Here is a 21,965-nt window from a genome sequence, read left to right on the forward strand (position 1 = left end):
GGGCAGCTGTATGGCAGCATGGCCGCTGGGGTTGTCTTTGTGACCGTGTGCTGTGCCCCCCAGTGTGTGGTGTTTAACTGCTCCGACGGTCTGGACTACAAAGCCATGAGCAAGTTCTTCAAGGGGCTGGCGCAGTCCGGGGCGTGGGCCTGCTTCGACGAGTTCAACCGCATTGAGGTGAGCCCGCCCCCTGGCAGCACAGACCACTGAGCCCGCCCCCTGGCAGCACAGACCAGTGAGCCCGCCCCCTGGCAGCACAGACCACTGAGCCCGCCCCCTGGCAGCACAGACCAGTGAGCCCGCCCCCTGGCAGCACAGACCAGGGGAGGTTAGGGAAGGGTAAGGGTAAGGGTTAGGGTTAGCAGATAGACTAAGGGGTGCAGATTAAGATTAGGGTTAGCAGATTAAGGGATAAAATTAGCAGATTATGGTAAATCTGATGATTCTTTGCTGTGTGTGTGTGTGTGTGTGTGTGTGTGTGTGTGTGTGTGAGTACCAGGTGGAGGTTTTGTCGGTGGTGGCCCAGCAGGTGCTGTGCATCCAGCAGGCCGTGGCCAAGGACCTGAAGAAGTTCCTGTTTGAGGGCACAGAGCTGGCCCTCAACCCCACCTGCTCCGTGTTCATCACCATGAACCCGGGCTACGCAGGCCGCGCGGAGCTCCCTGACAACCTCAAGGTACGGCTAACCCCGCCTCAAGGTACGGCTAACCCTGACCTCAAGGTACCGCTAACCCCGACCTCAAGGTACCGCTAACCCCGACCTCAAGGTACCGCTAACCCCGACCTCAAGGTACCGCTAACCCCGACCTCAAGGTACGGCTGACCCCGACCTCAAGGTACCGCTAACCACGACCTCAAGGTACCGCTAACCACGACCTCAAGGTACGGCTAACCCCGACCTCAAGGTACCGCTGACCCCGACCTCAAGGTACCGCTGACCCCGACCTCAAGGTACCGCTGACCCGACCTCAAGGTACCGCTGACCCGACCTCAAGGTACCGCTAACCCCGACTTCAAGGTACCGCTAACCCCGACCTCAAGGTACCGCTAACCCCGACCTCAAGGTACCGCTAACCACGACCTCACGGTACCGCTAACCACGACCTCAAGGTAACGCTAACCACGACCTCAAGGTACGGCTAACCCCGACCTCAAGGTACCGCTGACCCCGACCTCAAGGTACCGCTGACCCCGACCTCAAGGTACCGCTGACCCCGACCTCAAGGTACCGCTGACCCGACCTCAAGGTACCGCTAACCCCGACCTCAAGGTACCGCTGACCCCGACCTCAAGGTACGGCTGACCCCGACCTCAAGGTACGGCTGACCCCGACCTCAAGGTACGGCTGACCCCGACCTCAAGGTACGGCTAACCACGACCTCAAGGTACGGCTAACCCTGACCTCAAGGTACCGCTAACCCTGACCTCAAGGTACCGCTAACCCTGACCTCAAGGTACCGCTAACCCCGACCTCAAGGTACCGCTAACCCCGACCTCAAGGTACCGCTAACCCCGACCTCAAGGTACCGCTGACCCGACCTCAAGGTACCGCTAACCGTACAGAATAGGAAAGTAAAGACTAGAATAGTACAGAATACAATTTTATGGTATAGAATATAATACCACAAAATATTTAGTATACTACAGATCAGAATATTATATTGCAGCTACAATATAATATTACAGAATATTATAGAATAATACAGATCAGAATATAATATTACAGAATAGGATGGATGGTACAGATAAGAATACTACAGAATGAAATAGAAAATGTAAGTTTAAATAAGTGTTTGATTGAAACAAGAAATGTCTTGATGTATTTGATGTTTAATTCATAGTGGCAGATGATTTAGAATAGAATGCAAGATAATTGATAGATAGAATAGATTATAACTTTATGGTTCAGCCTGGGCCTGAAACAAGAGAGAGGTTCTGCTGGAAATCTAGTCACGCAGTGTGTGTGTGTGGGGCACACCTGGTCACAGTGTGTGTCGGTGTGTCGGTGTGTGTGTGTGTGTGTGTGTGTGTGTGTGTGTGCGTGGTACACCTGGTCACAGAGTGTGTGTGTGTGTGTGCAGTACACCTGGTCACAGTGTGTGTGTGTGTGTGTGCGGTACACCTGGTCACAGTGTGTGTGTGTGTGTGTGTGTGTGCGGTACACCTGGTCACAGTGTGTGTGTGTGTGTGTGCGGTACACCTGGTCACATTGTGTGTGTGTGTGGGGCACACCTGGTCACAGTGTGTGTGTGTGTGTGTGTGTGTGTGTGTGTGTGTGCGGTACACCTGGTCACAGTGTGTGTGTGTGCGGTACACCTGGTCACAGTGTGTGTGTGTGTGTGTGCGGTACACCTGGTCACAGTGTGTGTGTGTGCGGTACACCTGGTCACAGTGTGTGTGTGTGCGGTACACCTGGTCACAGTGTGTGTGTGTGTGTGTGTGCGGTACACCTGGTCACATTGTGTGTATGTGTGTGTGTGCGGTACACCTGGTCACTGTGTGTGTGTGATAGGCTCTGTTCCGCACTGTGGCCATGATGGTGCCAGACTACGCCCTCATCGGGGAGATCTCTCTCTACTCCATGGGCTTCACCGAGTCCCGCAGGTGCGTCTCTTCCTCTTCCTGCCAATGCTACGTGGCTACGTGGCTCAGTGCTCCTAGCCACATGGCTAGTGCGTAATGCTGTCCTCTGAAGGTGCTTCAACACTTCTCCAAGAAGCACATGATAACATGCGAAGCATTCGGCCATGTAGCATTTAGCAACATAGCATTTAACACGTAACATTCAGCAGCGTAGTATTGGACCATGTAGCATTTTTCGGGGTCATCCCTATGTTCCCCAGGTCCTATGTTCCCCGGGTGCAAAGGGTTAGGGTCAGGTTTATGGTTATGGTTATGGTTAGGGTTAGGGTGAGGGTTAACCCTAAACCTAACCCTAACCCTAATCATAACCAATCGGAGGAGAGCCATTCTAACCAATCACAGGCGAATCAGAGGTGAAAAAGGCGGTACTTGCCCCTACCATCCTACAAAAAAATAATTCGCTCGCCAGATCCTATGTTCCCTGGTCACATACAAAGCGGGGAACATAGGACCCGGGGAACATAGGTACGCTCCCCATTTTTCCATATAGCATTTAACAACGTAGTATTTAGCAATGTAGCATTTGATCATGAGGTATTTCTCCCTGTAGCATTAGATAAAGCAGCCGTTAGTCAGCTAGCCCGCTGGGTCTGTTCCACCACCATGTAACCAGAGTGACCCTCCTCAGCCTGGCTGGTAAGATCGTGGCCACGTACCGGCTGTGCTCAGAGCAGCTGTCCTCCCAGCACCACTATGACTACGGCATGCGGGCCGTCAAGTCGGTGCTGACGGCCGCCGGCAACCTGAAGCTCAAGTACCCTGCGGAGGACGAGAGCGTGCTGCTGCTGAGGGCTCTGATGGACGTCAACATGGCCAAGTTCCTGTCCCAGGACGTTCCACTGTTCCAGGTGCTCCCAGCAGGGCCTGTTCTTTGATGGTGTACATTACATTTTATGATAAGGTTTGATTAGGGGGACAATATGGCAAATGGCATGTTCGCCTTTTGAGATCTGTTATTGGTGAGAATAAGTTACAACAAATACAATACACACAACTGATAAGACAAGGGTAACTGATAAGATCAACAATATATATATTTTTTCTATTTGAAAGAATGTCTTTATTATAATGTGTTTTTTTCTTTATTATATGTGAGAGATACTTTAAACTGAACATTTTTGAATTGTTGAAAATGTTCATGGTCAATTTGACATGAAGGGAGTGTTGCTGATGCTGTGGTTGCCCTTAAGGGTATAATCTGGGACCTGTTCCCTGGGGTGGTCCTCCCCACACCGGACTACGATCTGCTCTTCAAGGCTCTCAACGACAACATCTCCAAACTCAAGCTCCAGCCAGTCCCCTGGTTCATCTGCAAAATCATACAGGTACAAGGACTCACCTGGTATACAGGTACCAGGACCCACCTGGTATACAGGTACCAGGACCCACCTGGTATACAGGTACCAGGACACACCTGGTATAGAGGTACCAAGATACACCTGGTATACAGGTACCAGGACACACCTGGTATACAGGTACCAGGACACACCTGGTGTACAGGTACCAGGATACACCTGGTATACAGGTACCAGGACACACCTGGTATACAGGTACCAGGACTCACCTGGTATACAGGTACCAGGACTCACCTGGTATACAGGTACCATGTTTACTCTTCTACCTTCTTCTACTTTATTTTACATTTTCGTTTAAATTATGATCTGTCATTGTTTCATTGTTTCATTGGCCTAGGGCTTAAGGGGGGCTACTGGTCACCTGGCGAGGGGCTAAAGGGGGGCTAGTGGTCACCTGGCGAGAGGCTTAAGGGGTGCTAGTGGTCACCTGCCCTAGGGCTTAAGGGGGGCTACTGGTCACCTGGCGAGGGGCTAAAGGGGTGCTAGTGGTCACCTGGCGAGGGGCTAAAGGGGTGCTAGTGGTCACCTGCCCTAGGGCTTAAGGGGTACTAGTGGTCACCTGGCGAGGGGCTAAAGGGGTGCTAGTGGTCACCTGCCCTAGGGCTTAAGGGGTACTAGTGGTCACCTGGTGAGAGGCTTAAGGGGTGCTAGTGGTCACCTGGCCTAGGGCTTAAGGGGGCTAGTGGTCACCTGGCGAGGGGCTTAAGGGGTGCTAGCGTTCACCTGGTGAGAGGCTTAAGTGGGGCTAGTGGTCACCTGGCCTAGGGCTTAAGGGGGGCTAGTGGTCACCTGGCGAGGGGCTTAAGGGGTGCTAGTGGTCACCTGGCCTAGGGCTTAAGGGGGGCTAGTGGTCACCTGGCGAGGGGCTTAAGGGGGGCTAGTGGTCACCTGGCCTAGGGCTAAGGGGGGCTAGTGGTCACCTGGCGAGGGGCTTAAGGGGTGCTAGTGGTCACCTGGCGAGGGGCTTAAGGGGGGCTAGTGGTCACCTGGCCTAGGGCTTAAGGGGGGCTAGTGGTCACCTGGCGAGGGGCTTAAGGGGGGCTAGTGGTCACCTGGCGAGGGGCTTAAGGGGGGCTACTGGTCACCTGGCGAGGGGCTAAAGGGGTGCTAGTGGTCACCTGTTCTTGTGTTCCTTCTGCAGGTGTATGAGATGATGCTGGTGCGCCATGGCTTCATGATAGTGGGGGACCCCCTGGGGGGGAAGACCTCAGCGTACAAGGTGCTGGCGGGGGCTCTGGGAGACCTCTACGAGGGTACGCTGCTCATCACATTCCCTCCTACGGTCCTCATCGTCCACCATGGAGACGACGCCCTTTAGTGTCTCAAACGGCTTCACAGCTCCAAGTTATACGGCCACCTTAACATGGCGCGGAAGTATCAGTTCATCCACCTTTCAATGTTTGTCATCTCGTGTTCCCCACCTCCCATCCAGCCGGGCTGATGGAGGAGTGTGCGGTGGACTACTGCCTCATCAACCCCAAAGCCGTCCCCATGGGCCAGCTGTACGGCTGCTTTCACAGCGTGAGCCACGAGTGGTCGGACGGCGTGCTGGCCACCTCCTTCAGGGGGCAGGCCACCTCCCTCTCCGACAACCGCCAGTGGATCGTGTTCGACGGGCCCATCGACGCCGTGTGGATCGAGAACATGAACACTGTGCTGGACGACAACAAGAAGGTAGGAGGACGGGGCGCAGCAAGCCTGGTCCCTCTGGGGTTCAGGCTAACCCACCGTAGCCCCGGGGCTGTTAGCCTGGTCCCTCTGGGGTTCAGGCTAACCCACCGTAGCCCCGGGGCTGTTAGCCTGGTCCCTCTGGGGTTCAGGCTAACCCACCGTAGCCCCGGGGCTGTTAGCCTGGTCCCTCTGGGGTTCAGGCTAACCCACCGTAGCCCCGGGGCTGTTAGCCTGGTCCTTCAATACAATATGACCAACCACCATGGAGGGCGGCTACGATATGTATTGACAATCTGTAAGTATTGCGATACTTTTGTGCGATTACCACTGTAGGATAATATTATTTTGCTTCCACTTACGTTTTGTTGCGATCTTTTGGTCAACCTAATAAGAATTGTGGAAGGAAAGAATCCCAATTCTCTCATTAATCACCCTTTACTCCATCCCTGATGGTTTCCTGGTGCACAGTATCCTATGTGTGATTGCTCTCTCTCTCTGTCTCTCTCTCTCTCTCTCTCTCTCTCTCTCGCTCTCGCTCTCTCTCTCTCCATGTTCTTCCTGATGCTCCTGGTTCAGTTATGTCTGATGAGTGGCGAAATCATTCAGATGAGCTCCAAGATGAGTCTGATCTTTGAGACGGCTGACCTGGAGCAGGCTTCACCAGCTACTGTCAGCAGGTACAGTTTACTACCTAACTACCTAACTAACTATTGAACACATCGGACTGATAATGAATCCATTCTTAATGTTCAGGACTAGTGAACACATCGGACTAGTGAACACATCGGACTATTGAACACATCGGACTAGTGAACGCATCAGACTATTGAACCCGTCAGACTATTGAACACATTGGACTATTGAACACATCGGACTGATAATGAATCCATTCTTAATGTACAGGACTAGTGATCACATCGGACTAGTGAACACATCGGACTATTGAACACATCGGACTAGTGAACGCATCAGACTATTGAACCCGTCAGACTATTGAACACATCGGACTATTGAACACATCGGACTGATAATGAATCCATTCTTAATGTACAGAACTAGTGATCACATCAGACTATTGAACACATCGGACTAGTTTACACATCAGACTAGTGAACACATCGGACTATTGAACACATCGGACTAGTGAACACATCGGACTAGTGAACACATCGGACTATTGAACACATCGGACTATTGAACACATCGGACTAGTGAACACATCGGACTAGTGAACACATCAGACTATTGAACACATCGGACTATTGAACACATCGGACTAGTGAACACATCGGACTATTGAACACATCGGACTAGTGAACACATCGGACTATTGAACACATCGGACTAGTGAACACATCGGACTATTGAACACATCGGACTAGTGAACACATCGGACTAGTGAACACATCAGACTATTGAACACATCGGACTAGTGAACACATCGGACTATTGAACACATCGGACTAGTGAACACATCGGACTAGTGAACACATCGGACTATTGAACACATCGGACTAGTGAACACATCGGACTATTGAACACATCGGACTAGTGAACACATCGGACTAGTGAACACATCGGACTATTGAACACATCGGACTAGTGAACACATCGGACTAGTGAACACATCGGGCTATTGAACACATCGGACTAGTGAACACATCGGACTAGTGAACACATCGGGCTATTGAACACATCGGACTAGTGAGTCCATTCTTAATATGGTAGCCCGCTTTAAATTCGCATCTCAAATTTAGCTTATAAATTAAAGTGATGTTGATTTTACAGACGTTATACGCTGAGCTAAGGTCCAGCGGTTTGGTTTCCATTAATCAATATGTTCCGTATAATGCAATGATGGCAGCATCATTATAGAGCAGCAGAAACAGCATTATCCAGTTCTCCCTTAGTTGGTATTGTGAGTGACAGGTGGCCGGTCTTTGCCCCAGGTGTGGTATGATCTACATGGAGCCCCACCAGCTGGGATGGACCCCGCTCAGAGACTGCTACATGGACAGCCTGCCGGGCAGCCTGGCTGCCCAACACAGGCAGCTGGTGAGAGTGTTCCCACAGTGGGGGGTGGTGGGAGGCTTAAAGCTTACCCGGTTCCATGCCTAGTGTCTGCAGCCCATCTTTAGGGATCCGGTATATAGTCATGGCGGTCAGAGTTTGAGTTGTGACTGTGTGTGCGTTCTTTTCTGTAGATAATGGAACTGTTTGATTGGCTGCTTCAGCCGTGTCTGGACTTTGTGGCCCGAGATTGTCGCTTCCTGGTCCAGACCTCCCCAATCCACCTGGCCCGAAGCCTGATGAGGCTCTACAGCTGCCTGCTGGGTCAGTCTTTGCGTCTGTCTGAATTCATCGCTGTGTGTGTGTGTGTGTGTGTGTGTGTGTGTGTGTGTGTGTGTGCGTTTATGTGTAAATGTGTGTGTTTGTGTGTGTGTGTGTGTCTGTGTGTGTGTGTGTGTGTGTGTGTGCGTGTGTGTGTGTGTGTGCGTGCTTGCTCTCCTGACTCTAGATGAGGTCGCTGCATCGGGTGCTGATGGCTCCGAGGGCATGTCCAGCCAACAGACGACCATGTGGCTGCAGGGCCTCTTCCTATTTGCTGTGGTATGGAGTGTGGGCGGGACCATCAACGGGGACAGCAGGAAGAGGTTTGACACCTACTACCGTCTTCTGATCACTGGCGCGGAGAGCGAGCACCCGCCACCCAAGAACATCCAACTCAGCAAGAGCAACCTTTTCCCCGAGAGAGGTGCTCTTTTATTCAGACCCTATCCTCAGACATGAGCGGTGACATTAGAGCTGTTTGTAACACATGACGTGTCCCGATGGCTTCTAGGGTTAGAACTACCCTAACCCTAACCCTAACCCTAACCCTTCTAGGCAGCGTCTACGACTACTACTTCCACAAGCAGGGCCCGGGCCGGTGGAGCCTGTGGACAGACTCAGTGAGCGGGGAGGACAGCGTCATCCCCGCTGGCGCCAATGTAAGGTCTGGTCCTTCACTGGGCTGGGGGCAGGAGAGGGGCATGGGACTTTTATTATTATCATCCCCCATTCCGAACCCATTCACAGCTTCCAAAAATCGATTTTAATATTCTAAATCTTTCCTCTTCAAATATAAAAACTCATCTTAGACACACTTTACTCTGCTAACCTCACCCTAACTCTACCCTCACCCTTACTCTTATACACACTTAACTCTGCCAACCCTTACCCTCACCCTTACTCTTATACACACTTAACTCTGCCAACCCTTACCCTGACCCTTACTCTTATACACACTTTATTCTGCCAACACTAACCCCCGCCCACACTCCTACTGGAGCAGACCCTGATATCAGCTCCTCTATCTAGTTTAGGGTTAGGGTTAGGGTTAGTTAACCCTAACCCTAACCCTAACTAGTTTTCACATCCGCTGGCTGACCAAAATAAAGATGAACACATTACATCTTATTTCAGCTTTAAGTCATCTTTAGGATGTTCGACTCCTGGACTCCTGGTGGTCCCTGTGTGCAGGTGTCTGACCTCATCGTCCCCACCATGGAGACGGCCTGCCAGCTCTTCTTCCTGAGCGCCTACCTGGCCCACGAGGTGCCCGCGCTGTTCCTGGGGCCCACGGGCACGGGCAAGTCTCTGATCAACAACAGCTTCCTGTTGCGGCTACCCAAGGAGCGCTTTGTGCCCAACTGCATCAACTTCTCTGCGCGCACCTCGGCCAACCAGACCCACGACATCGTCATGGCCAAGCTGGACCGCCGCAGGAAGGGCGTGTTCGGGCCCCCCGTGGGGAAGAAGTGTGTCGTCTACGTGGGTAAGGAACACAGGAACCGGACTACTGTTTGTTTGGGATACCTTGTAGAATGATCAGTGTTACCTGGTAGTGCTGGGTGCACCTGGAACAGCAGGCACAGTTTATCGTATTAAATTCCTGAAAGATCACCAAGCCCTTCCCTCTCTTTGACCTTTGATCTGTGTCTCTAGATGACCTCAACATGCCGGCTAAAGAAGTTTACGGGGCCCAGCCCCCCATCGAGCTGCTAAGACAGTGGATTGACCACCACCACTGGTACGACAAGAAGGACACCTCCAGACTGGACATCGTGGATGTTCTTTTTGTGTCTGCTATGGGGCCCCCTGGTGGAGGGAGGAACGACATTACAGGTGATGACTGTTGAATTATCCCATTTAGGATTGTTGTATCATCAACCACTGCAAATAAACCTTAAAGTGGATAGATGTGAGTGAGCTAAAATGTCCTCTGGAACACCAGGTCGCTTCACCCAGCACCTGAACATCATCTCCATCGACTCGTTTGATGACGAAACAATGAGCAAGATCTTTGGCTCCATCACTGACTGGCACTTCAGCAGAGGCTTTGAAGCTTCCTTCTCCAGGTAACATCAAGACCATCTTCTTCAGGGGATTGGCCTGGAAATAAGGCCATCAATAAGCTGATGTGTGTGTGTGTGTGTGTGTAGGCTAGGGAAGATCATGGTGCAGGCCACTATGGCAGTTTATAAGGACACTATGGACAGCTTCCTCCCCACCCCGTCCAAGTCTCACTACATCTTCAACCTGAGGGACTTTGCCAGAGTAATCCGCGGTGTTCTGCTGGCACCGCACACACACATGCAGGTCAGGAGAGCAAACTGAACGGATAAGTGTTGCTATACTGGGTGCATCATTTGTTTAAACGATTCACATCTTTGGCAAATTCACCTTTAATTGAAGGTGGTTTTGATTTGATTTGTTCTCACAGGAAGGAGACAAGCTGATCCGTCTTTGGATACATGAGGTGTACCGTGTGTTCTACGACCGGCTCATCGACCACCAAGACAGGGAGATGTTCTTCAACATCGTCCAAGACAGAACTTCAAGTTTCTTTAAGCAGACCATCGACAAGGTGATCGATTATCCTGCATCTCTGCACACGCATGACGCGAGTGCACACACATAACAGAACAATAAGGTTTGATCATAAACCTTTTCCATGCCCAATATTCAGCTCTTGGGTCACCTAAGCCTGAACGGTAAAGTGGCAGACGAAGACATCCGCAGTCTGTTCTTCGGCGACTACGGCAAACCTGACGCGGACCCCAAGATCTACGACGAGCTGGGTGACCTGCGAGCCCTTCAGGGGGCGATGGAGTTCTACCTGGACGAGTTCAACAGCTGCAGCAAGGCGCCCATGGCCCTGGTCATGTTCAGGTTCGCCATAGAGCATGTGTCGCGGCTCTGCCGCGTGCTGAAGCAGGACAACGGCCACGCCCTGCTGGTGGGCATCGGGGGCTCCGGCCGGCACAGCGCCACCAAGCTGGCCGCCTTCATCAACGACTACGAGCTGTTCCAGATCGAGCTGACCAAGGGCTACGGCCTGGCGGACTGGCGCGACAGCCTGAAGAAGGTGATGCTGAAGACGGGCGTGGAGGGCCGCCGCCTGGTGTTCCTGTTCGGCGACAGCCAGATGAAGGACGAGGCCATGGTGGAGGACATGAACATGCTGCTGAACACTGGCGACGTGCCCAACATGTTCCCCGCCGACGAGCGCGCTGACATCATCGACAAGGCGCAGGGCATCGCACGGACAGAGGGCAAGAAGATCGACACCACCCCTCTCTCCATGTACAACTTCTTCATCGACCGCGTCAGGGCCAACCTGCACATTGTGCTCGGTAGGGTCACGCTCAAGGCTTACCCGTGGTTAAGGTTAGCGGTAACTGGTAAGGGTTAGGGCTAACCCGTGGTTAAGGTTAGAACTAAGCAATGGTTAAGGTTAGCAGTAACCGGTAAGGGTTAGGCCTTACCCGTGGTTAAGGTTAGCGGTAACCGGTAAGGGTTAGGGCTAACCCATGGTTAAGGTTAGGGGTAACTGGTAAGGGTTAGGGCTAACCGGTAAGGGTTAGGGCTAACCCATGGTTAAGGTTAGGGCTAACCCATGGTTAGGGTTGGGGCTAACCCATGGTTAGGGTTGGGGCTGACCCATGGTTAAGGCTAGGGGTAACCGGTTAGGGTTGGGGCTAACCGGTAAGGGTTAGGGCTAACCCATGGTTAAGGTTAGCGGTAACCGGTAAGGGTTAGGGCTAACCGGTAAGGGTTAGGGCTAACCCATGGTTAAGGTTAGGGGTAACTGGTAAGGGTTAGGGCTAACCCATGGTTAAGGGTTAGGGCTAACCCATGGTTAAGGTTAGCGGTTACCGGTATGGGTTAGGGCTAACCGGTAAGGGTTAGGGCTAACCCATGGTTAAGGTTAGGGGTAACTGGTAAGGGTTAGGGCTAACCCATGGTTAAGGTTAGGGGTAACTGGTAAGGGTTAGGGCTAACCGGTAAGGGTTAGGGCTAACCCATGGTTAGGGTTAGGGGTAACCAGTTAGGCTTAGGGCTAACCAATGGTTAAGGTTAGGGGTAACCGGTAAGGGTTAGGGTTAACTCATAGTTAAGGTTAGGGGTAACCAGTAAGGGTTGGGGCTAACCCATGGTTAAGGTAAGGGGTAACCAGTAAGGGTTAGGGCTAACCCATGGTTAAGGTTAGGGTTAACCGGTAAGGGGTAGGGCTAACCGGTTAGGGTTTGGGCTAAACGGTTAGGGTTGGGGCTAACCCATGGTTAGGGTTGGGGCTAACCCATGGTTAGGGTTAGGGGTAACCGGTAAGGGTTAGGGCTAACCGGTAAGCGCTAGGGCTAACCGGTTAGGGTTGGGGCTAACCGGTTAGGGTTACTGTGCAGGACGGTGAATTATTGTGCCTTTGGTAACACGCAATCTTTGCTCCAATTTGAACAGCCATGAGTCCCATCGGTGACTCGTTCAGGAACCGTCTACGGATGTTCCCTTCCCTGATCAACTGCTGCACCATCGACTGGTTCCAGGCCTGGCCCACGGACGCTCTGGAGATGGTAGCCTACAAGTTCTTAGAGGACGTGGAGATGGACGGTGATGTTAGACTGGCGTAAGGCTATAAAACACTACATCCTGTTCGTCCGGCCCTCAGTGCCATGGTAACGGTCTGTTGTTCACAGTAGCAGTAGCAGTAGCTACACAGAAATAACCCTCCACTTAATACCAGAACTGATCAATCAGAATGGATTAATCAACACAGCCTTGTAATCAATTATCTGATTCTATCTTATGTGCTAGCCCTGTAGAATCAAGAATAACTATTACGTTTTTATGAACATTTTGATTATTTTAACTTTTACTATGTGCCCTCGGTTTCTGTTGTCTGTGAGTTTATTGTTTTTTCTTGTCCTGTCTGGTTGTGCTGCAACAAAGTCATTTTTTCTATCTATATGTCTGTGTCTGTATGTGTGACTGTCTGTCTGTGAGTAAGGGTTAAGCCTAGAGACCACCACTGACATTGATTGCTTATTGTCTCTCGTGGGGTTTCAGAGTGGTGGAGATGTGCAAGACCTTCCAGACAAGTGTTAGGGACATCTCCGAGATGTACTTCACCAGACTGAGGAGACACAACTACGTGACTCCCACTTCCTACCTGCAGCTCATCCAGACCTTCAAGGCTCTGCTGAACTCCAAGAGGGATGAGGTGGACACCCTGAAGAACCGCTACATCATCGGTCTACAGAAGTTGGGCTTTGCTGCCTCTCAGGTGACCTTCCAGGACGTTCTCCTCCTTTTCTCAAAAGCTTAATATTCAACATTTTGACAAACATGAGCGATGATCTCTCTAATCACCTTGAACCAATCAACACTTTGGTAAACCTAACTCTGTTTTGGTCCCCAGGTGGCCCTGATGCAGGAGGACCTGACCGCCTTGCAGCCAGAGCTGATCAAGACCTCAGCGGAGACGGACAAGATGATGGTGCAGATAGAGAAGGAAACGGTGGAGGTGGACGCGAAGAAGGAACTGGTTTCTGCGGATGAGAAGGTGGCCAATGACGCAGCCGCAGCAGCCAAAGCCATAAAGGTACTTTATACTCTCTTTAATTGATAAGACGGGAATTAATGGTACATGTTTTTCAGAGCATTTACTTCTTAGTCATTGTATTGGATAATATTCGATTATTGCTATGGCATCAAAGTTTGCCAAGGCAGATGAACTCCCTCTAAGTATAAGGAAGAAAACGTAACAAGTGGGATTAGGGTAAGCGGCCTATGATCAGAAATGGAGGATTTCCTCTCCCTACTGTGGTTCAGGACGAGTGCGAGGGGGACCTGGCCGAGGCCATGCCCGCCCTGGAGGCAGCCCTGTCAGCCCTGAACACCCTGAAGCCCGCTGACATCACGGTGGTCAAGTCCATGCAGAACCCCCCCGGACTGGTCAAGCTGGTGATGGAGTCCATCTGCGTCATGAAGGGCATCAAAGCCGAGAGGAAGCCGGATCCCGGTGGCTCGGGTAGGACCTTCAGACGATCCTCAGCTGTTGATTAGACCCAGATAGCGCTGTTGATCCTTTGACCCTTTGTGTGAATCAGGCAAGATGGTTGAGGACTTCTGGGGTCCGTCGAAGAAGCTCCTGGGAGACATGAAGTTTTTGGACCACCTCAAAGCCTACGATAAAGACAACATTCCCGTTGCCTCCATCAAGAAGATCAGAGAGAAGTTCATCGACAACCCAGAGTTTCAGCCGTCCATTATCAAGAACGTGTCGTCCGCCTGCGAGGGTCTCTGCAGCTGGGTGAGGGCCATGGAGGTGTACGAGCGCGTGGCCAAGGTGGTGGCGCCCAAGAAGGCCCGGCTCAGAGCGGCGGAGGACGAGCTGGCCGTCCAGATGGCCACGCTGGCCGTGAAGAGGGCGGAGCTGAAGGAGGTGGAGGACCGTCTGCAGGGCCTCAACCACACCTTCGCTGAGATGAACGGCAAGAAGAAGGACCTGGAGGACAACATCCAGCTGTGCTCCCAGAAGCTGATCCGGGCAGAGAAGCTGATAGGGGGACTGGGAGGAGAGAAGCACCGCTGGACCGAGGCCGCCCGGCTGCTGGGAATCAGGTACTGGTTTTGCTGGGGCCGGATAGGCGAAAGGATTGGCTGAGGGTTTGATTAGCAGCCCAAAGACTCACAACCCACCTAAGCCAAATAAAGAATGTATAAATGATGGGTCTCTAAAATCCTTTGCTTACCAACACAGCAGTAACACCCTTGCATTGTTTAATGGCAATGAAAATGGCGATGCCGCTTGATTTCCTTTCCTTTAGAACATTAGGCAGTTTAGCATTATGGGCAATAAGTGGCGTCCTTCTCCAGATACACCAACCTGACGGGCGATGTCCTGCTGGCCTCCGGCAGTGTGGCGTACCTCGGGGCCTTCACGGTCGACTACCGTGTGGAGTGTCAGCAGAAGTGGCACGTCCTGTGCCAGGAGAAGAAGATCCCGTGCTCTGAGGATTTCACCCTCAGCAGCACCCTGGGCAACCAGGTGGCCATCAGGGCGTGGCAGATCGCCGGGCTCCCCGTGGACTCCTACTCCATAGATAACGGCATCATCGTGTCCACCTCCCGCCGGTGGCCCCTCATGATTGACCCCCAGGGCCAGGCGAACAAGTGGATCAGGAACATGGAGAAGGCCAACCAGCTGGCCGTCATCAAGCTCTCCGACGCTAACTTCATGAGGGTTCTGGAGAACTCTATCCAGTTCGGGACGCCGGTGCTCCTGGAGAACGTGGGGGAGGAGCTGGACGCGGTGCTGGAGCCGTTGTTGATGAAGCAGACCTTCAGACAGCAGGGCGTGGACTACATGAAGCTGGGGGAGAACATCGTGGAGTACTCAAAGAACTTCTTGTTCTACATGACCACTGGGCTGAGGAACCCTCACTACCTCCCCGAGGTGGCCGTCAAGGTCTGCCTGCTCAACTTCATGATCACCCCTCAGGGCTTGGAGGACCAGCTGTTGGGGATCGTGGCGGCCAGAGAGAAACCTGAGTTGGAGGAGAAGAAGAACCAGCTGATCCTGGAGAGCGCAGCCAACAACAAGCAGCTGAAGGCGATCGAGGACCAGATCCTGCAGGTGCTCTCCTCCTCAGAGGGGAACATCCTGGAGGACGAGAGCGCCATTGAGATCCTGTCCTCCTCGAAAGTCCTGTCGGAGGAGATCTCGGAGAAGCAGAAGATAGCCAGCTTCACTGAGACAGAGATCGACCGGACGCGCATGGGGTACCGTCCCGTAGCCGAGCACTCCTCCACTCTGTTCTTCTGCATCTCGGACCTGGCCAACATCGAGCCCATGTACCAGTACTCCCTGGCCTGGTTCATCAACCTCTACCTGCAGTCCATCTCCCAGAGCGCCCAGAGCCAGGACCTGGGTGAGAGGATCGCCCACATCGTCCGCCACTTCACACTCAGCATGTACAACAACGTGTGCCGCTCCCTCTTCGAGAAGGACAAGCTGCTCTTCTCCCTGCTCCTCACTGTGGGGCTCCTGCAGAGCAAGGGGCTCGTGGACCACGGGGTCTGGCACTTCCTCCTGACCGGGGGCGTCGCCCTGGACAACCCTCACCCCAACCCGGCCCCCGAGTGGCTCTCAGACAAATCCTGGTCCGAGATCGTCAGGGCAACCGAGCTGCCTAACCTGGGGGGGTTCTTTGAGCACGTCCGAGACCACCTCCCCCGCTGGAAGGCCGTGTATGACTCGGGGCGGCCCCAGGAAGAGGTGCTGCCTGACCACTGGGGGGCGCTGGAGGGCATGGACCGCCTGCTGGTGCTGCGCTGCTTCAGGCCGGACAAGCTGGTGCCGGCCGTGGAGCAGTTCATCGTTGACAACATGGGGCGGGCCTTCACAGAGCCGCCCACCTTCGACCTGGCCGGGAGCTACAGGGACTCAAACTGCTGCTCTCCTCTCATCTTCGTGCTGTCACCAGGATCGGATCCCACTGCAGGTGACTTGCATCACTATTTGCATTTTTCCTTATAATTGTGCGATAAAATGTATTTTTTTATTGATATTTGTATATCTGTTGTATTATTATTAAAACATAAGTACTGAAATCAAATCCATCCATTTCCTTCCCCTGAAACATCATTCTTATTTTGACCGGTTATGGTTGGGGTCATGCTTTGTCGATCTCACCGCTTTATACGATGCCTTCAGACTTAATTTACTCTGCATTCATATCTTCAGGTCTGCTGCAGTTTGCGGAGGATCTTGGGATGGGGGGTAGAAAGACACAGACCATCTCCCTGGGCCAGGGCCAGGGGCCGATCGCCGCCCGGATGATAGAGCGGGCCCTCACCGAGGGCGTCTGGGTGGTGTTGCAGAACTGTCACCTGGCCACCAGCTGGATGCATGCGCTGGAGAGGATCTGTGTGGAGAACATCACCCCCGAGAATACGCACCCCGACTTCAGGTAGGGGCCCCTAACCCTAACCCTGAGAATACGCACCCCGACTTCAGGTAGGGGCCCCTAACCCTAACCCTCAGAATACGCACCCCGACTTCAGGTAGGGGCCCCTAACCCTAACCCTGAGAATACGCACCCCGACTTCAGGTAGGGGCCCCTAACCCTAACCCTGAGAATACACACCCCGACTTCAGGTAGGGGCCCCTAACCCTAACCCTGAGAATACGCACCCCGACTTCAGGTCTGAGCAACACAACACACAGCAACACAACACAGTAACACAACACACAGCAACTCAACACACAGCAACACAAAGCAACTCAACACACAGCAACACAACACAGTAACACAACACACAGCAACACAACACACAACAACACAACACACAGCAACACAACACACAGTAACACACAGCAGCACACAGAAGCGGAGTCTATTGTGCAACATGTAATAGTCCTACTATTTGTTGTTTAGTCTTTTTATACTTTTATCCAAACCCAGCGGTTCGTATCCAGGTGTTAATGATGTCTGAAGGAAGACCCAGCCGTGAGGAGAGAAAGGAATGAATCAGATGATCTCTCCTCTCAGGTTGGGTTAGGGTTAGGGTTAGGGTTAGCTAACCCTAACCCTAACCCTGTCTAAAGGAAGACCCAGCCGTGAGGAGAGAAAGGAGGGGTTATGAATCCAAAATTAATAAGATGATCTCTCCTCTCAGGTTGTGGCTCACCAGTTATCCATCGGACAAGTTCCCGGTCAGCATCCTGCAGAACAGCGTGAAGATGACCAACGAACCCCCCAAGGGCCTCAGAGCCAACCTGCTGCGGTCCTATACCAGCCACCCCATCAGCGACCCTGACTTCTTCTGCGGCTCCCAGAAGCAGGAGGTCTGGCAGAAGATGCTCTTCAGTCTGAGCTTCTTCCACGCTCTGGTCCAGGAGAGGAGGAACTTTGGACCGCTGGGTGAGGTTAGGGTTAGGGTTAAATGAAAGCCATAGCGTAGACCAGGGGTCGGCAACCCTAGGCACGCGTGCCACCACTGGCACGGGGCAAAATAATCATTGGCACACTTAAAAAAAGCTGTACATGTCGTAAAGATATTGATGTGGATGGTTCCAACATTCTCATATTTTCTTTTTTTTTTACATTTCTCACAGTGCAAATATGTTTTTAAATGAGTTTCTGAAAATGGTGTTTTAAGATGGGACAGATGTAATTATAATTTGTAAGCCCATGTTGCAAATATGACAACCAAAAAAACCTTTAAAATGTTGATGCATGATTCTGGACTATATGGAAATAATACAATTCCAGGTCTTCTGGAAATGTTTTTGGTCGCTGTGTCATAATTTAGCTTAATTTTGATTATATTGTTGCTTAAGGCACACTCATTAACGAGAAAATGTCAAACTGGCACAGCATGTTGAAAAGGTTGCTGACCCCTGGCGTAGACGCTTTCATCAAAGGCGTCTGGCAGTACCTTGATCAAAGGCGTTCTTAGTCTAATGAGCACCAGTGGAAGTCAAACCCTCAACCTGGCGTTGTTAATGCCTTGCTCTGCCAGCTGAGCCAGCCAAGACCAAATGAACCAATGTAAGGTTTGTCTCTTACCGTGTGCACTGATGGTTGACGTGTTTTGGCCTCAGGATGGAACATCCCCTACGAGTTCAACGAGTCGGACCTGAGGATCAGCATGAGGCAGCTCAAGGTGTTCCTGGAGGAGTACGAGGAGGTGCCTCTGGAGGCCCTCACCTACATGACGGGTGAGAGTCTGTAGACGCTGCTCCTCAACTAACCAACCCATCTAACCAATCCAACCCTGGATCCTTATCCTGTGATTAATGGATCAATTACCTATGAGATATAGATGAAAGCGAATGAGTGTCCTGCACAAGTTAATAAATCGAAATGTGATATTATATTTGTTAGCTTTATCGGAAAAGCAACCAATAAAACCTAAAATATTATGACCCATCAAAGTTGCAATCAGTAAATCTGCTCTCGCTCAACCAATCAAGTCAATGAACAAACTAATCTTGTCAGCACATCATTAGACCTGCAAAATACAACAACCATGCCTGACTCTTATCACTTTAGTATCTTCCACTATATCCCCTCCCGCTATACAGTACAAACCGTTAGCCTACCGCTATACAGTACAAACCGTTAGCCTACCGCTATACAGTACAAACCGTTAGCCTACCGCTATACAGTACAAACCGTTAGCCTCCCGCTATACAGTACAAACCGTTAGCCTAGCGCTATACAGTACAAACCGTTAGCCTAGCGCTATACAGTACAAACCGTTAGCCTCCCGCTATACAGTACAAACCGTTAGCCTAGCGCTATACAGTACAAACCGTTAGCCTCCCGCTATACAGTACAAACCGTTAGCCTAGCGCTATACAGTACAAACCGTTAGCCTCCCGCTATACAGTACAAACCGTTAGCCTAGCGCTATACAGTACAAACCGTTAGTGTAACCGTATATTGTACAAACCGTCAGCGTAACACTCGTCCCTGCGCCCTGCCTCTTCCCGTCTCAGGGGAGTGTAACTACGGAGGCAGAGTGACGGATGACAAGGACCGGGGCCTGCTGCTGTCCCTGCTCTCCATCTTCTACAGCTGGGATGTGGTCAGACAGCCAGACCACCGGCTGTGTGAGGGGGAGCTGTACTATGTCCCGCCCCACGGCCCGCACCAGGTACTGTCTGGTGACGCCATAGGCTGCTCTGACATCATTCCCGGCATGGACAGACACGGCTGAGATACACGATCGAGATATTCTTTATTTTACACACATTGTTTTTTCTTCCAGACTTATGTCGACTACATTCGCAATCTGCCGATTAGCGCAGACCCGTGTGTGTTCGGACTTCATAGCAACGCTGACATCACAAAGGACAACCAAGAGACCAATCAGCTGCTGGATGGAGTGCTGCTGACTCTGCCCAGACAGTCTGGGGGCGGGGCCAAGTCCCCCCAGGTGAGCAGGCTCACGTAGAGGACCACAGACTTCACTAAGCCTTTCGACTCGCACTGCCACCTCACCTCTGATGTCTCTGATTCTCCAGGAGCTGGTGGACGATCTGGCGGAGGACATCCTGTCCAAACTGCCGGCGGACTTCGACATGCAGATGGTAGTGGAGAAGTACCCGGTGCGGTACGAGGAGTCGATGAACACGGTGCTGAGGCAGGAGCTCATCCGCTTCAACAGGTCCGTTCACCAGGATTAACACATTTGCTCTTTTGGCGCCTTGGTCAGAGATGCCTCCACGTACAAATGTGCTGATTGGGGATCAAACCCAGAACCTTTTTGGGATGGCAGGGACCATGTACAGAACAGGTTCTATACCAGAGTTAGCTGAATAGCTCATTTGCATCTGTGGTCCATAACTTAGGTTTCTATTCCATACGCTCATCGTTTAAAGACCGTTGTGACTCATCTGATGGTTCCAGGCTGACTCAGGTGGTGCGTCTGAGTCTGATCAACACCTGCAAGGCTCTGAAGGGGCAGGTGGTGATGTCTGCGGAGCTGGAGGGGGTCTTCAACAGCATGCTGGTGGGCAAGGTACCCGCCTCGTGGGCCACCAAGTCCTACCCGTCCCTCAAGCCCCTGGGCAGCTATGTGGCTGACCTGCTGGCCAGGCTGGCCTTCCTACAGGTCAGGGGTTTCAAAGAGAGGCAGGCCTACGGGCCTGATCCTCGTCTGTATAGGAAGAGTTCATCTTACGCCTTTTGGCATGTGACGGCGGAGGTCTTAATCTTAGTCTGTACGTTTGGGTTTGGCAGGGTTGGATAGCCAGTGGCCCCCCTTCAGTCTTCTGGCTCTCTGGCTTCTACTTCACCCAATCCTTCCTCACCGGAGTGGCGCAGAACTACGCCAGGAAGAACGCCATCCCCATAGACTTTGTCGGCTTTGAATTTGAGGCAAGTGGCGAAAAACCACAACCCTCGACCCTTTCACACGTAAACCCAGCAATCATTCTCAAAGAAGGGATGTTCAACAAGCTTAATGTTTCCAGGTGACCCGAGACGAGACCCACATAGACCAGAAGCCGGACGACGGGGCCTACGTACGCGGGCTCTACATGGAGGGGGCTCGCTGGGACCGGCACCTGATGGTGATTGGAGAGTCCCTCCCGAAGTACCTGTTCGACCCTCTGCCCGTCATCTGGCTCCGGCCCGGGGAGATGTCCGGGTTCAAGCATGAGAACGTCTATGTGTGTCCCGTGTACAAGACCAGCGCACGGCGCGGGACCCTGTCCACCACCGGCCACTCCACCAACTACGTGCTGCCCATCGAGCTGCCGTCGGACCGGGCCCAGAACCATTGGGTGAACCGGGGGGTGGCCTGCCTCTGCCAGCTGGACGACTGAGCAAAACCATCGCTGATTGGACGGAAGAGTTCTCAAAGCCATTGGACAGAGGAAATGTATCCATGTTTACAATATCGATGAAGTAGTCGATTTCTACATATACGGGAAAAGAAAATGTTTTTAACGAAAATGACCTTAAGTACAAGTCTTAGCTCCTTGTACTTCATTTGTAATTCTTTATTTTACTACACTACATTCCAAAGCAAACATGTATTTTCTCTGTACAAATTAAAGTTAGGATATAAAAGTTATTCTTTATAGTTTAGTGTGGCTGATAAGAGGCTCAGGGTCATTGGGCCAAACACCACTGGACCATGCTACTGGGAGGTCAGGGTGATTAGTGAGGCTAACCTAACCCTACTGGGAGGTCAGGGTGGTTAGTGAGGCTAACCTAACCCTACTGGGAGGTCAAGGTGATTAGTGAGGCTAACCTAACCCTACTGGGAGGTCAGGGTGATTAGTGAGAATAACCTAACCCTACTGGGAGGTCAGGGTGATTAGTGAGGCTAACCTAACCCTACTGGGAGGTCAGGGTGATTAGTGAGGCTAACCTAACCCTACTGGGAGGTCAGGGTGATTAGTGAGGCTAACCTAACCCTAACCCTACAGGGAGGTCAGGGTGATTAGTG

General features: G+C 52.0%; 1 protein-coding gene across 1 annotated transcript in view; it reads left to right on the forward strand.

The window, feature by feature from the left end:
- The window catches only part of dnah3 (dynein axonemal heavy chain 3), a gene marked incomplete at both ends in the record, with an annotated part of 54,699 nt that extends 33,363 nt beyond the window's left edge, over positions 1-21,336 (forward strand). Inside the window, 33 exons of the mRNA XM_079756754.1 lie at positions 64-177; positions 500-676; positions 2,513-2,604; positions 3,272-3,491; positions 3,834-3,968; positions 5,140-5,251; positions 5,431-5,672; positions 6,246-6,346; positions 7,619-7,724; positions 7,874-8,003; positions 8,188-8,424; positions 8,556-8,659; positions 9,192-9,486; positions 9,657-9,836; positions 9,946-10,069; positions 10,154-10,310; positions 10,435-10,578; positions 10,681-11,347; positions 12,453-12,618; positions 13,059-13,275; positions 13,411-13,593; positions 13,824-14,022; positions 14,102-14,615; positions 14,871-16,498; positions 16,741-16,966; positions 17,676-17,920; positions 18,604-18,720; positions 19,504-19,661; positions 19,776-19,943; positions 20,032-20,174; positions 20,417-20,621; positions 20,750-20,887; positions 20,983-21,336. Of these exons, the coding sequence (XP_079612880.1) occupies positions 64-177; positions 500-676; positions 2,513-2,604; positions 3,272-3,491; positions 3,834-3,968; positions 5,140-5,251; positions 5,431-5,672; positions 6,246-6,346; positions 7,619-7,724; positions 7,874-8,003; positions 8,188-8,424; positions 8,556-8,659; positions 9,192-9,486; positions 9,657-9,836; positions 9,946-10,069; positions 10,154-10,310; positions 10,435-10,578; positions 10,681-11,347; positions 12,453-12,618; positions 13,059-13,275; positions 13,411-13,593; positions 13,824-14,022; positions 14,102-14,615; positions 14,871-16,498; positions 16,741-16,966; positions 17,676-17,920; positions 18,604-18,720; positions 19,504-19,661; positions 19,776-19,943; positions 20,032-20,174; positions 20,417-20,621; positions 20,750-20,887; positions 20,983-21,336 (7,998 nt within the window). The remainder of the gene's footprint in view (positions 1-63; positions 178-499; positions 677-2,512; positions 2,605-3,271; positions 3,492-3,833; positions 3,969-5,139; positions 5,252-5,430; positions 5,673-6,245; positions 6,347-7,618; positions 7,725-7,873; positions 8,004-8,187; positions 8,425-8,555; positions 8,660-9,191; positions 9,487-9,656; positions 9,837-9,945; positions 10,070-10,153; positions 10,311-10,434; positions 10,579-10,680; positions 11,348-12,452; positions 12,619-13,058; positions 13,276-13,410; positions 13,594-13,823; positions 14,023-14,101; positions 14,616-14,870; positions 16,499-16,740; positions 16,967-17,675; positions 17,921-18,603; positions 18,721-19,503; positions 19,662-19,775; positions 19,944-20,031; positions 20,175-20,416; positions 20,622-20,749; positions 20,888-20,982) is intronic.
- Between the last annotated feature and the right edge of the window lie 629 nt (positions 21,337-21,965).

This window comes from Pollachius pollachius, assembly GCF_949987615.1.
Source record: "Pollachius pollachius genome assembly, chromosome: 19".
Classification (NCBI taxonomy): domain Eukaryota; kingdom Metazoa; phylum Chordata; class Actinopteri; order Gadiformes; family Gadidae; genus Pollachius; species Pollachius pollachius.